Below are 15,616 nucleotides of genomic sequence, written 5' to 3'. Positions count from 1 at the left end.
CCCTTCCTACTCATCCAATCAAAAATGCATGTAATTTTCTCAAGCTAAATAAGGAAAAAACAAAAATCTTAGTGGGTGGGAAAAATGCAAAGAATGAAGGTATTAGAAATAAACATGATCCCTTAGCATTATTTATTAATATTTATTATTATTAGCTATATACAGGGCTATATACTGTATACCCTGCCATTCTTCCTAAACTCTGTGAAGTGCCCCAAGCATGGGAAAGGTACTATATAAATAAAATGTATTATTATTAGCATTAAAAATCAAGGCAAATAAAGAATTTAGGTGTAATCACTGACCTAAAAATTTAAATTGTACATTAACCAGATTAATAGGATATTATTCCATTTAAGGAGCATTGCTAAACTTAAACTTAAAAAAAAACAAACAAAAAAAAAAACTCTTTACTATATTTTAGAACACCTGTTCCCCTAAATTCTGAAGGTGGTCTGCTTATTATTCTAACAGCCAAGCATAAAAAAAAGTGTTGAAGCAGCATTCAATACTTGCAAATCCCTGAAGAATATATGAGAAGTTTGTGCAACCCTTATTAATGTCAATCTTTTTCTGCTTTCTTTTCCAGTTTTTTTGCAGTGGCATTTTGTGCCACCACCTGATTGAAGCAATGTGAGGCCACCTGTGATGCTTAAATGAAGGCAGCTTCCCCAGCTATCCACAAGACCCACTGGATCAAATCATCTGGGACAAATCCTGGAAATAATGAGGAATGACTTAAGAAAATTTAAGGTAGGTAGAATGGAGTTTGTTTCCCAGCACAACCAACCAACCTGGACTAATCTTATATACAAGGACTCTACTTAAAAAAGCATGTAGAAAAAACTCATACAACAGAGTTTTAGTTATATTCTTTTTTTTTTTTTTTTGGAAAGTTGCAAGATCAAGTTATTTAATTTGTTATAGCATAAAACTGACTGCAGTTAGAGGGTGCTGTCAGGTACACGCAACAGTGCTTACTTTTTTCTGTTCAAGAATATCTATGTTCTGAAAACATGATAAGTCAGGCTACTCATTTCCTAAAAGCAAAAAAACAAAAAAAAAAAAACTGTTGACAAATCTAGTCTGTCTGAACACCAAAGCTTTTATACTCTGCAGAAATACAATGGCAAGCCATTACAATTTAGACACGCAAAATTTATCTCTTTCCAGAACCAAAACAAGGACTAGGAGAATGACATTTTGGAAACAGTGACAGATTTCTAATTCTAATATGCTATTCTGTATATGAGAACACTAAAAAAGCTATTGTTTTGGTTAAAATGTGACTGTATGATTTGAGAATTTAGACAAAAAAAAAAGTTTTTGGGATTCCTATTTTTTTTACCTTTTTAACTTTGTATCTCTGTTTATAAGCCATTATTGGATATTATGAAGGTCTTAAAATTAAATCTATAGCAGAAACCAAAATGTGACAGAATTAAAAACTATTGTTAATCAATAAAAAAAAAATTACACATTTCTTTCCATTAGAGATATTCTGGATTGTCACAAAGTGCCAGAAAAAAGAAAACAGGACATCAATTTGTCAAACATCACACTTGCCTACATATACTTCATAATGGGCTAGTTTTGGTGTTACCAAAGAATTACAAGGAGTACTCAGAAGAAATGTGCATTTCAAAAATGATTAAAGAGATATCAAGTCAATATCACCGTGGCATGGTGGTGGTGGTGGTGGTGCTGCTGCCTCACAACTCCCTGATCCTCCCCCGAGTGGACTTTGCATGTTTTCGTGTCTGTGTGGGTTTCCACCTTGTGCTCCAGTTTCCTCTTAGTGTCCAAATACATGCAGGTTAGGCTGACTGGCAATGCTAAATTGATACTAGTGTGCATGTGTGTGCACATGTATGTTCACCCAGCGATGGGTTGGTGTTCTGTCCAGAGGTTGTTCCTGCCTTGCACATGATATATCCCGGGTTAGCTCCCGTTTCTCCGTGGCCCTGGTCAGGACATAACAGGTTTGGAAGATGAATGAATGGATGGGAAAATCATTGTTAGTTAACTTGAGCAAGGATTCTAAGGGAAATAAATTGACAGGATTACTAATGTGTTTTTTGTTTAGATAAGAGATTTAATTTTTGATTCTACCAGATTACTAGTGATTTATGATGTGTTTGAAGTTTCTTGAAGTATAAGTACAGCTTGAGCAACAAAGTGTATGGTGATAAAACACATCACCACAGGACAGACACTAAAGTGCTTGGCTTGCCCCGAATTTCAGTTTAATACAATTTAAAACTACATTATGTATTTACTGTCCATGAATCCTATCGTATAATTTTGTTGTCTACATAAAGTAAACAAAAGCACATTAAAATGTATGCCCTTTCACATATATTAGACATGAACTCATCCAGTTTATACCAATAATTAATCAAGTTCTGGATTGCAAGGTTTTGAAGGCTGTCAATATAAATTATGACAAATTACTGAGCTATCAAAATAATTTTTCCTTGGTGTAATTCAATGTTTGTTTCCTTCATATCTTGTATATTCCGTATACTCTGTATATATTATCCTTTTTTTAAATTTAGCATAAAATAAGATTTAAGTGAATACAAAGTACATATAACAATGGACAATGCAAATACGTGGTAGGCTGGCGCACTGCCCGGGGTTTGTTTCCTGCCTTGTGCCCTGTGTTGGCTGGAATTGGCTCCAGCAGACCCCTGTGACCCTGTAGGGAGGATATAGTAAGTTGGGTAATGGATGGATGGACAATGCAAATACAATAATACAGGTAAATTCTACTATAAAGCTTACCTCCATCTGAAGCTGCCAGCGTCTGTCAAAAGCAGAAAAAAAAAGACCATTAGAAATGTGCTTAATTTGCTCTAATACCTACAGTATTCACAATTAATGTATTCATAGTATGGAGAATCACAAAATTAATATTGAGAAATTAATTATCCATGCATTTGTTACAAAAGAAAGATGACAAAAGTGCATGTACTGCATTTTTTTTCCCTTCAACATGAACTTATTCTTTAGTAGAAAATAGTGTAAAGATAAATTCATCCAACAGAAAAAATTAAAAACACAACCTAATAAATGAGAACAGTCAGAGTAAATGTCACTAGTTGAATCTTGGTCTCTCCATTTCGATATAATCTACCCTTTAAGCAAATTTTTCAGTAAAACAGTCCTAATTATAGTCCACATTACTGCTGCAATGAATGAATTGGCTGAAATACAAGCACATTAAAAGTTTAACAAAGTTTCTATTAATTAAAAGTATTTACTAACGATACAAAAGTCCACGAATAGCACTGCATCTTCAAACCCAGCACGCCAGATTTTCAACTCCCAAGCTTAGTTACTATCTGTGTCAAGTTTCCACTTTTTCCTCACTTCCCCCCCCCCTCATGCAATCCAGTGTTCCATGTGTTGGGTAAAATGGCAGGGCTGTCTTAACACATGGGCAAGCTGGGCAGTTGCCCAGGTGCCCCACGAGCATAGGGGCCCCATGCTAATCTATGCATGTTGTGACTTACTGTCAATAAATAAATGCTATACTACATTAAACTATAAATATTTGTTGTTGTGTTACATGTGGACATTGGCATTTGCCTCTGATTTAGTATCACAGTCACTTCTGCAACCTCACATGCATGTAGGCGTACGGATCTCACGCATTACATAACATAAAAGCATAAAAGTCACTTCAACTCAATTCTCTGCAAAGAAATAATAATTCAGACTAATTTCATACTGTGCCACTTCCGTCTGTATGGTTTACCAGTTGAGTTTATATATTTACATTTATATGTTGAAATTGTGTTTTTCAAGGCTCAGGTTATATTGTTCAAACGTTTGTGTTGATTAATCTTTGCTGTAAAGTATGTTTTTTAATGTTTAAACACTGATTTTTTTGGAAGTACCAATACAATAAATACATGTTTAAACTGTTAGACTGTTTAAATTTTCATTCCTGTGAGTGGTTGTGTAGGTAGGGGTCCCAGTGCACGGGTTTGCCCGGGGGCCTATAATGCTGTTAAGACGGCCCCATTAACTGGAATTAGAATTTGAAATGTATAGGTTATGAAGAAAGAATGGAAGCACAGCATCATATGCATGCATCTGACCTGGAGAGGACAATGAATGTATGAAAGAGAAGCAATAAAGGATTTCAATTTCACTCACTAAGTTTCTTTTTTAATGAACATTAGGGAAAAGAAAAAACATAAAACCAAGTCTGAATTTGAGTGGTGAATGCTTACTAGGTTTCTGTGCCAGTCTTCGACTGTCCATAACTACCATCACATTTGAACACAAGGCTGCTCATAATTGTACCCGGTACCCAAGTACCTTGGGTCAGAGATCAATAATTGATATTCGATCATGTTTCAGACAATCGAGCAAGCAGCTGTGAATAAAGACATTGGGTAAACAATGTGGAGAAAATATTAAAAGATCATTACAATGTACATTCAGTCATTTCATTTGTTAAATATGTATAGACTAAACAGATGGGCAAAGCAAAATGATGCATAACAAATATATTACTGATTACAAGAAGCTTTTTCTGTGTTCCTTGCCTGTATTACAGGAACTGAAATGTGCCCCTGGCTCTACGTTCTCTTTTTCACATGGCCTAATATGCACAAAGTATCCTATAATTGTAAAAGGCAGAATTTTTAAGTGTCACTTTCATTTGATTTTTCACAGGAGTCTCTTAAGCAATAACACATGCTTCATAAGCACTTCATGCTTTAAAAACAGTCCATGGTAAATAGTATATACAAAACATTTATAGTATAAAAACCACTCAAAATACTAAAGTACATGTAGAACTTAGAAGTTGAACCTAGCTACATGGATCTTCTAGAGAAACAGCCAGCCTATTTCACATCAAATGTGTGTCTCTTGTAATGCATAAATATTAAATTGTGCTAAGTTGCAAAACTACTAATAAACTGATTTAATATGATACTATTTAAGTTGTACGAATCAGTTTATTTTTATCAAGGTCCCGTCAGGATGAATTTAACAAATGTGATGGGTTGTTCCTAGTCAAGTTTACATTTAAAGTGGACACTCAAATTTCAAAACCACCTCAATTGTATAAACCAAGGAGCAACACTGGATTCCTCAAGTATGTGGTTTCCTACACATCTTCATGCTCACCCCTAAACATCAGCTGTCCTAACAGGCAAAACAGAACTAGCTCCAAACATGCCGATACATGGCACGTGATCATTTCTGAGATAGTACTGATAGACTTTTTCAATTAATAAATTACGCTTTCTTAAAGACTACAAAGTTTCACTTAAAGGCAAATGAAAGAATTTACAAAATAAAGTAAAACTAGTGTGGCTAATTTTTTGCAGCATCTAAAACAGAATACTGTATTTACGCGTGTACCACATGCACATTTTTCCCTGAAAATTTTTTTTTTTTTACCGTGTCCTGTTCGGCTGTGAAGCAATCAGAATTGATGTCTGAATGCTGGCGACTAGCCTTACAGTTTTTCTCTCAGGTGGAGTGTTACAGCTTCTGCTGACGTCACGCCTGATACCAAAACTTTATTAAAAATATTTTCAGATGTTTTTAAGATTCGGACACGGAGACAAAAGTGAAAGAAAAAGAAGAGAGAAAAGGAAGAGATGGAGGTAAAGGGGGGGTTTTCGTATAGAATAAACAATAAATGAACCAGAATCCGCTTCTAGACCTGCAGAAAAGGGGAAATGGGGAGAAACAAAAAAAACCACAAGACAAACACTTGTATGTGTAAGGTTTCTCTATAGGAGCATCCAATAGTGAGTGTGAAGGGCCACAGACCTGCCCCCAAAACGCGGAAGATGGAGGGAGTTCCAAGCCCAGAGATCCAGAGGTCACCCCAGAGCGCGGAGACCCCAGGGAGGCCGTCACCAGAGAAGCCCCAACCCCCACTCGAGAGGCGCAGTGGATCACCCCGGGGGGCCTCAACCAGCAGCCGGCAGAGTCCCGGGAGATATCAACGGCAAGCCCTCAGGCCCGCCGCAGCCGCCACCCCGAGTCGGCCGGCCCGGAACCCAGCAGCCCGGGACCCAAGGGCGACCCACCCCGCCGAGGACCCAACAGAGCCCAGGGAACCAGATCTCACCAGGCAGCCACCGGGAGCGACCAGACAGATGCTTAAGGCAGGGGGAGGGTAGGCAAAGATGTTGTAGTATTGCCAGATGTCCCAGGAGAGGGAAGGGGTCCAAAACCCCACCTGACATATACAGTCACACACAAACACAGTCATACACTCCCTCCCTCATGCTCTCACATACACATACAACCCAAGACTTACAAGGATGTACGCCAGACACCCATTCACACTCCCCATACACACCCTACTAACTCTGGTCCCGGTGCTGCCGTACCTGAGGTACAGCCATTCCCGGACGCAGAGTTAGCCCGTTCCGCAGGGGTAATAGTGAGCAGGCACCCCGTCCAACGCAGAGCAAAGCAACCCACCACTCCAGACCACAGGCAGACGGCCAGCTCCCACTCCTAGCCTCCAGCCCCGGCAGCTAACTGAGAACAGAGGTGTAATAAGACCTCTAGTCTCCCTCCGCCTGCTCTAATGTAATGTTGGTGTGTGTTGATAAGGTGCATTTTGTGGTTGGGGCGCGGGCAGTGCCGGCACCATGTGGCTTACACCAGCTGATGGCAACATACAGCCCCATTTTCCCCCCAAAACTCTCCGTGACTAGGTGCAGTTTAAAATTGGAAGTGGGCACCGGCACTCGGAGTGAGGCTGAAATTTCCCCCCACCGGATGCCGTTGAGTGTGCCCACTCCCAAGGCCCTAAGTGTGCATTTGTGTGGAATGTTTTTGTGGAAGTGTTTAATGTGCAAATAAAATTGGGGTTAGGCTGCCACAGGACTGCGGAAATGGGATCCATACCCGCACCCCCTGACTTACCCACACCCCAAGGCCCTATGTGCATGTTTGTGTGATGATGTGAAGGAGCAGGAGGAGGGAAATGTCTGAGGATGGGGAGGAACAGCTGAGGGGCCTGAGCTCTCCAGGGAGCCAGAACTGGCCCCAATAGGCACCTCCGTTCCCAAAATTCACCCGGGGCACGGAGGTCCCAGCCCATCTAGCCATGGCCTGAAGCAGCAGCAGCATCACAGAGCCCCACGGAGTCTGAGGCCACCAACTCACACCACCCCAGCAGAATATTTACTCCCATCCCCACATTTACTCAACATTCAGATTAAGTAAGACATAAGACACCTAGGTAAAGCTGGATCCTCCCCCTCCCCCATGGTGGAACTGCCGCATGTTCCGGCCCTCTTCCCGGCAGCGTACATGCCAGGACCCTATCCCCATCCGGGGACGGCCGCCCCCATACCCTAAGCCACCAGGCCCAACCCAGGGGCATTGCAGCCACTAGGCAGCGACCCGCAGCCACTGTCAAGACCCCCTAAGGCCCCACACACAACCACCAGAAGCCCACCCCCCGAGGTAACCCAAGCACCACCAGAGTCGGGCAGCAGCCCCCAGCCCAAGACCCCCCTAGTGAACCCACCCCAGGGATCCTCCAGATACTCCAAGCTCAGACTCTCCACCACATCAACCACAGCATCCCGCAGGACCATATCAATGACCCTCCATCATCGCTATGTGATGGAACCGATCAAAGGAGCCCAGAGAGATTGATTTGAAGTGGAGGCAGAGGCTGTCTCAAGTGTAATATGATCCAATAAAAGATTTCTATACTGGTTAATGCAAAGATTATCTTTGTTTTTCCAGTTTATGAGGATAGTTTTCTTAGCGATGCATATGGCAGTGAGAACCACGTGAACCAAATTTGTTTCAATCGGGACATCCTCTAGGTTCCCCAGCAAGCAAAATGAGGGGGAAGTTGGGATATCACATTTCAGACACTTTGACAGGTCTTCACATACTCTATACCAGAATCCCTGAACAGGTGGACATGACCACAGTGCGTGGATATAACTGTCAGGAATGTTGTCTGTGCAGTGTGTGCAGGTGTCAGATGGCACAAATCCCATCCTGAACATCCGATGACCTGTATAGTGTACTCTGTGTAGAATTTTGTATTGAATTAGTTGTAAATTGGGGTTTCTGATCGTTTTAAAAGTTTTTAAACAAGTTTGGGACCAGAAAGTCTGATCAAAGCTAACTAATAGATCCTCCTCCCATTTGCCTATAGGAATTGCTATTGTATCATCTATTTTGGTCAATGTTTTATATACTTTAGACAGTAATTTGGGGTGTTTGAGATTACAGAAGTCTAATACCCTTGATGGTGTTTGTAATTCTACTTTATTAAGCTTAAATTTTTCTTTAACTACTGATTTAATTTGGAGATATTCTAAAATCTATTCTTGTCTATCCCAAATTGGGAGACTATTCTGTTAAATGGAATGAAATCCAATCCTTCAAATATGTGTTCCATGTATAGAATTCCTTTACTTTTCCAGTATGGGAGGTTCATCATTTTATTGTTTTGCAATATGTCAGGATTATTCCAGATGGGTGTGCGTCTGCATGGAATTAGTGAAGACTCTGTCATTTTTAGATATTCCCACCATGCTGTCAGTGAGGTACTGATATTAATACTTTTAAAGCTTTCATGCTTTCTTATTTTTGAGCTAATAAACGGTAGGTCCAAAGCTCTATAGTATTGCAAAGTGTCTGTTCTACATCTAACCAGGACTCATCCAGCGGGTTATGTTGTAACCATCTTGGTATATATTGGAGCCTGTTGGTTAAGAAATAATGATAGAAGTTGGGTAGATCCAGCCCTCCTCTATCTTTGGTCTTCTGTAGTGTTTTTAAGCTAATTCGTGGAGGTTTATCCTTCCAAAGGAATTTAGTGATGGAGGAGTCCAGGGATCTAAACCAATCAGATGATGGCTTGTTTGGGATCATAGAAAATAAGTAATTGATTCTTGGTAAAACCATCATTTTAATTGTGGCAACCCTCCCCATAAGTGATATCGGTAAGGATTTCCATCTAGCAAGATCATCTTCCACTTTCTTTAATAGTGGGATGTAGTTTAGTTTAGTTAGATCTGCCAGCCTGGGAGAGACATGAATGCCCAGGTATGTAATATTCCCTGATTCCAATTGTGTATTAAGGGAATTGACAAAAGAGAAATTAATTGGAAGAACTGTGGATTTTAACCAGTTTATTGAATAATCTGAAACTCTTGAAAAGGAGTTTATTAGTTCAATTGCCTGGGAGAGAGAGGATTGAGAATTCTGAAGAAAAGTAACACGTCATCTGCATAAAGACTGATTTTATGTTCTATGTTCTTACACTTTATGCCTTTAATAACTGTAGTTTGCCTGATTGCTGCTGCTAGTGGTTCAATAAAGATAGCAAATAGCGAGGGGGAGAGAGGGCATCCCTGCCTGGTCCCCCTCTGAAGACAGAAGCTATCTGATGTTTGGTCATTTGTCCTGACGCATGCTGTTGGTGAACTGTATAATATTTTTAACCAGTTTATGAAGAAGTTTCCAAAACCAAATTTATGTAAAGCTGCAAATAAGAACTTCCAGTTAACTCTATCAAAAGCCTTTTCTGCATCGAGAGATAATATACTGGTTTCCATGTTTCTGCTATAAGAAAAGTCTATTAAGTTGAGTAATCTACGTGAATTTGTGGATGAATGTCTCCCCTTAATGAAACCAGTTTGGTCTGGATGTATTATGAAAGGGGTTACCTTCTCTAATCTTTTTGCAAGGGCTTTACAAATTATTTTCAGGTCAACATTAATAAGAGAAATTGGGCAATAGCTGGTAGGAAATATAGGATCTTTGCCTAGTTTTAACAGGAGAATAATGTTGGCTGAATTCATGTTTGGCTGTAGTCTATCATTTTTTTCCCTGAAAATTAGCATTAGAAAATCAGGTACGCGTCATACACAAGGAAATGTAATTCTGTAATGTTTACTTCTGCTTGAGCCCTCGCACTCTCTCTCGCTCGCTCTCTCGCTTGCTCGTGCACTAACACTCTCTCTCGCTTGCTGACTCTCTCTTGCTAACTTGCTTGTGCACTTGCTCACTCTCTCTCTCTCGCACACATGCGCTCTCTCTGTCGCTCGCTCGTGCACTCGCGCTCTCTCTCGCTCAATCGCACTCTCTCTAAACGCTTCCTATACAATCACAACGAGCGTCGTACATGGGGAAAAACGATTTTCGCGATTTTCTTTGTAAAAATTAAGGTGTGCGTCTTACACAAGGGCAAGTGGTACACGAGTAAATACGGTAATTTCAGAAAACCTGAAATTCAACTGCATGAAATGGGTATTACTTCAAACCTGTTTTACGGTTGAACATCTTCAGATTATACACAGAATGCAAACAAAATGCTTGCTTATGTACATACATGAATGACAAATGTCATACACTAAAGCATTCTGTCTGCGATTTGCATCTTACAATTACAAAGATACAGTAAATGAAACATGTTAGAAAAATGACCATGTTGTATAAGCTTTTCACAAATGTATTCCATGTAATTGAAGCATATTCAAAATGCATCATTTTCTAACTGTATTTGAAATGGTACCTGGATAATTTATTTTTTAATTAGGTTTTCAAAATACTATGGTAGTTCCTGTCATCACCACTCATAAGCAAAGGACTTCAAAATGTCTGATCAACTGCTGAAATATCAGAAATCCAAAGTTAATTAGTCAAATTTATTTCACTCTGGTGAAACTCTCTCCTTAGTTAATGTTGTGAAAGAAGAAATTCTTGAAACAAACCACCACAGCAGCAGTTTTCTTGGTAAGGATTTGCGTACTTCTTTTCTCCATATTCTATTTTATTTTTTTATTTGTATGGGTTTTTGACAGAAAAAGCATGTTTAGTAAAACTATTGTATAAGGAAAAAAAAGTTTATGTAGGAATACTGACCACACAAATGTGACAGAAAAGTTAAGCTATATTTTACTTTTGTTCAAACTCTAGACCTCTGGGTATGGTCTCAAACAAAGACCTGATTGAAATCAGAGGCATATTCTGTGAGCGTTTCATGTTAGGAATTACTGTCATACTGAGCAGTGCTGCTACAAATTTTTGCTTAATGGTGACCAGAAACAGAGGACAGAATGATGGCCAACACTGCTACCTTGCAGCTCCAAAGGTTTCAGTATGAATTATGTCTTGGTCACAGTATGGACTTTGTATAAGCTCTCTATATCTATGCAGGTTTTTCTTTGGGTTCTCAGAGTTTACTTCTTCAACCAAAAGAAATACATGTTAGGTTAAATGGCGAGTCTAAATTGGCCTAGTATGACTGTCCACTGTGATGGGACATAGTTAAATCATGCCTTGCATCCAACGCCACCAACTACCAGTGAATCAATAATTGGATTGCACAGGTTCAGACAATAGAGATGGAACCATTAATTATATAAAAACAGTAAATATGTTTAGAAATGGGTGCTGGTGGAAAATAATATTGCTTTACAAGTACTGAAGACTCAGTGAAACTGGCCTAATATAACAATCACACAATGATTGTTTATATTGCATATTTTATAAATGAAAGTAGCTCAAAGTGCTTTACAATAATAATAATATCCATCCATTATCCAACCCGCTATATCCTAACTACAGGGTCACGGGGATCTGCTGGAGCCAATCCGAGCCAACACAGGGTCCAAGGCAGGAAACAAATCCCGGGCAGGGCGCTAGCTTACTACAGGGCACACACTAGGGACAATTTAGAATCGCCAATGCACCTAACCTGCATGTCTTTGGACTGTTGGAGGAAACTGGAGTACCCGGAGGAAACCCATGCAGACACAGGGAGAACATGCCAACTCCATGCAGGGAGGACCCGGGAAGTGAACCCGGGTCTCATAATTGCGAGGCAGCAACGCTACCACTGCACCACCCCATAATAATAAGAGCTAAATGATTTGGTGTGCAACTGAAACATTAAATTTTATGATAAATTATACATTTTAAAAGCTGTCATTGCTCAATCTTCTCATATTGATGTAGGAACACCAAATTCTCCTATGGTTTTTCCCCAGGTTTAAATATCATATACAGTACTTTAAGATGCACCACAATCTACCTAGAAAGTGAAAGAATTCCAAAATTGACCTAAATCGACCCATCTACACTGGTTTACACTATTCAGTGTAACATTTTTACATGGACTTTTAATGATTGACTATTACTTTTAGTTTGTTTCAGCCTTAATCTCCCCAAATGAACAAGTCAACTCTATTTGCCTTTTGTAATCTGAACTGCACAACAGTGCCTGCCTCACACCTAGTGCAGCTGGGATAGGTACCTGCTCCCAAAGATCCTAAACTGGATAAAATGGTTATAATGTACATGAGTGGCTGGACACACAATGGTAGACCTGTTCATTTCAATCAGAGGATGAATGCAAATCCTCCATTTACTTATTAATGCCAAGTATGGTGCTTTATTAAAAGGTGATTAAATCTGGCCATCAATTCAACTCCTATATTCAAACGTGTGACAGTTTAACGGACAATGGTTTAGTTACATCATTGTGCTCTCAAAACATGCAGACATGTGGTATTTCTTTTCTGAACCAATTCCATAACTGTGTAAATGTTAACAATGAAAGCTTTATTTGCCTTGAAAACACAAGAGGATTTTTATGCTTCTTGACAAAAAACTACAAAAATCCTCTCTCTGTCTGACACTGCTTTCAGCTTCGAAATTTGTGTTCCCTCACAAACTCTTTTTGGTCTACCAGTGGTACGTGTATTACAGGCTGAGAACCCCTGCACTATGTAAAAGGGAAGCTTAAATCTCCAAAACATGGGATGACATTATACATGTACAATGAAAGCTTTTTCTATACGATACATAAACTACTGAACAGAAAAGGGATTCTTGCCTTCAGGTATGTCCCCCTTCCTATTTAAGAAGTTGAACAGTAGAAATGCTCAAAAGTCAAAGTCTTTGAGATGTAAGAAGGCACTTTGCTGCAAATGTATGCTTTTACCTGTAAAATAGTATTGCAATTAATATCTTTCAGAAGGACAAAATGGTTCTAAAATAAGATGCTTACAAATTTGTTAAAGTCTGCATCATAGGTTTTCAACATATAAAACTAAAATGCATTAAGAATATTCAGAGGAAAAAATCAAGTTGCTGTGCTAAACATAACTGTAAAATCATTAGAAATGTTGCAGAGGTTTGAGGGGTAGGGGGGGAAAAAAACAACAAACAAAAAAAAAAAAAACTTAAGATTTTTTTTTTGGCACCCTGCACATATTACTGCTGTAACAGCTACAGTAGTTTTAGTCTAATTATTGTCTCTACAATATAAAAATGAAATTTACTTTACAGTAGAGGAATAAATGGAGCATTTTCACAGCTTATGGTGGGGGTTGTGGTGGATTCCAAAAAAGCTTTATTGCTTTATTCAAAACATGTGAAAATGCATTCTAAAGAAAACCCAGCCAGGTTTACCTTCTTATGTTTTATTAACCTTTGAGTTCCTCCATCATCGTTAGATTGTAAAGAAAACAGATGGTGGTGAATACAGCACAGCCTACTACCTGCAACCTAAAGTCTGTTAAGGACATACAACACCCACTGCCTTTGAAAGGCAAACGGTATTATTAAAAACCTCAGAAATCTACCCCTTTTTCACTCTTCCCATCTGGCACAATAGTGCATGACCAACCACCAGTAGATTCAGAAACAGCTTCTATCCACCGTACAGGTTTTTGTATACATTATGGTATGTGTTATATTAATAACATTTAAAATATTTTGTAATACATCAATTTTCAGACCAGCAATGTCCAAGTATTAATCTCCAACTATGTCTTGCACACATTGCAAGATGGTGTATCTAGGTTACTTTTTATGGGGAGTGTTTGGGATTTTGGAGTTTTCAAGAATTTGCCCACCTGTGCTCTTCACTGCATTTTCAGCATCTGCACCAATCTTTCACCCTCCAGGACCTGGTTTTCTGGAGCTTGTTTTAGCAATGCAGAACCAAAGATTCCAAAAAGTGAGGTCAGACCTGATCCATCTTCTCCAATGTGTCTCTTCACAGGCTTGAGCCAAACAAGAATCCATAAAGTGTTTGCACTTTTGAGAGTGATTTGAGTTCTTAGGGAATAGAAAGTGTCACTGGGAAGCCTGCAAGGATCAAATCCCCTCACCCAGACACATTTACTCTGCCAAAAATAATTCTTAACTTTATTTATTTTTCATGATTTTAATACTAAAGGATTTCAATAAAAAAAAAAACCTGAACCAAGTAAAAATTACTGCCTACATATTTAATTCTCTGAATCATCAAGTTCAACACTTTTAATGGCGAGTTCAGATGTTTAGACATCTGCCTTTGTATGTGTAGGTTTTAACATAGCAGTGCCATACATTAAATTACCCTTGATGCGGTTTAACTTTCTTTATCGAAGGGTTTTATTACCTACATATTGAGCCTACAGTACAAAACCATGTTAAATAAAGATACTGTCAGTTTTATTTACATTGTAATCATATATCATCCCCACATGTGAACACACAATGACCCCCTTCTGAATGCCAAATTTGTTGTGGTGGATACCCGGCGTTCTAGCAAGATTCCATTCAGGATTTTATATCCACACACTTCCATCCACAATCCAATTCACAATAATTCTGGCATGTTGGAAGAAACTCTGTGCAAACTCCAGAGTGTTAATGACTGCACTACTGTTCCATCATTCATAATTCATGACAGGTAGCAGATTAAACAAGGTAAAAAGCTATAAAACAAATTCCTCTAATGATAAATACATGAAGTAAAGCAGTAACTTTAACGTGACCAATACGTTTGGCTTGCTTGTGTCATGGTGAACCCTAACCCTGTCTCTAAGTCTTACTTTAATAGTGCGAACCAGACAAATGATGAGCAACTGAATGGTAAAGAGTTTATAAAACAAAAAGGGGACAAAGCTTTTAACTATACACTGATTGGTTAACTGTGCTAAATAATTTAAATTACAGGCAGAAATTAACGCAGCTCGAACTGTAAAAAAAAGTTGACCACAGGTCTGCATAAAGGGAGGTGGCACAATGGTGCAATTTTTTGGACTGCTACATCATATACTCAGAATCATACAGTTGTGGCCAAAAGCTTTGCAAATGACACAACTATTGGTTTTCACAAAGTTTGCTGCTTCAGTGTTTTTAGATGTTTTTGTTAGATGTTCCTATGGTATACTGAAGTAGAATTACAAGCATTTCATAAGTTTCAAAGGCTTTTATTGACAATTACATTAAGTTTATACAAAGACTCAATATTTTCAGTGTTGGCCCTTCTTTTTCAAGACCTCTGCAATTCAACCTGGGGCCTGCTGTCAATCAATTTATGGGCCTAAACCAAGACCTTAATCCCATCGAGAACTTGTGGTCAGTCCTCAAGAGGCTGGTGTACAAACAAAAACCCCACAAGTGCGGACAATCTCCAAGCATTGATTATGCAAGAATGGGATGCCATCAGTCAGGATTTGATCCAGAAGTTGATTGACAAGCAGGTAATTGCACAACAATTGTTTTTGACTTTTATTGAGCCCCTGAACTAATTTCTAGCATTTTTGCTATTCCAGTCTGTTTGGATTACAATTTTTTGGATGGATCT

General features: G+C 38.9%; 1 protein-coding gene across 3 annotated transcripts in view; it reads right to left on the bottom strand.

The window, feature by feature from the left end:
* rgs14b (regulator of G protein signaling 14b) overlaps positions 1–15,616 on the bottom strand; it is an 82,816-nt gene that overhangs the window by 31,925 nt on the left and 35,275 nt on the right. For all 3 annotated transcript variants that reach the window (XM_039774649.1, XM_039774647.1, XM_039774648.1), the window contains one exon: positions 2,788–2,809. In XM_039774649.1, the coding sequence (XP_039630583.1) occupies positions 2,788–2,809 (22 nt within the window). The remainder of the gene's footprint in view (positions 1–2,787; positions 2,810–15,616) is intronic.

This window comes from Polypterus senegalus, chromosome 13 (assembly GCF_016835505.1).
Source record: "Polypterus senegalus isolate Bchr_013 chromosome 13, ASM1683550v1, whole genome shotgun sequence".
Taxonomy (NCBI): Eukaryota; Metazoa; Chordata; class Cladistia; order Polypteriformes; family Polypteridae; genus Polypterus; species Polypterus senegalus.
This window is presented reverse-complemented; position numbering and strand designations above follow the sequence as displayed.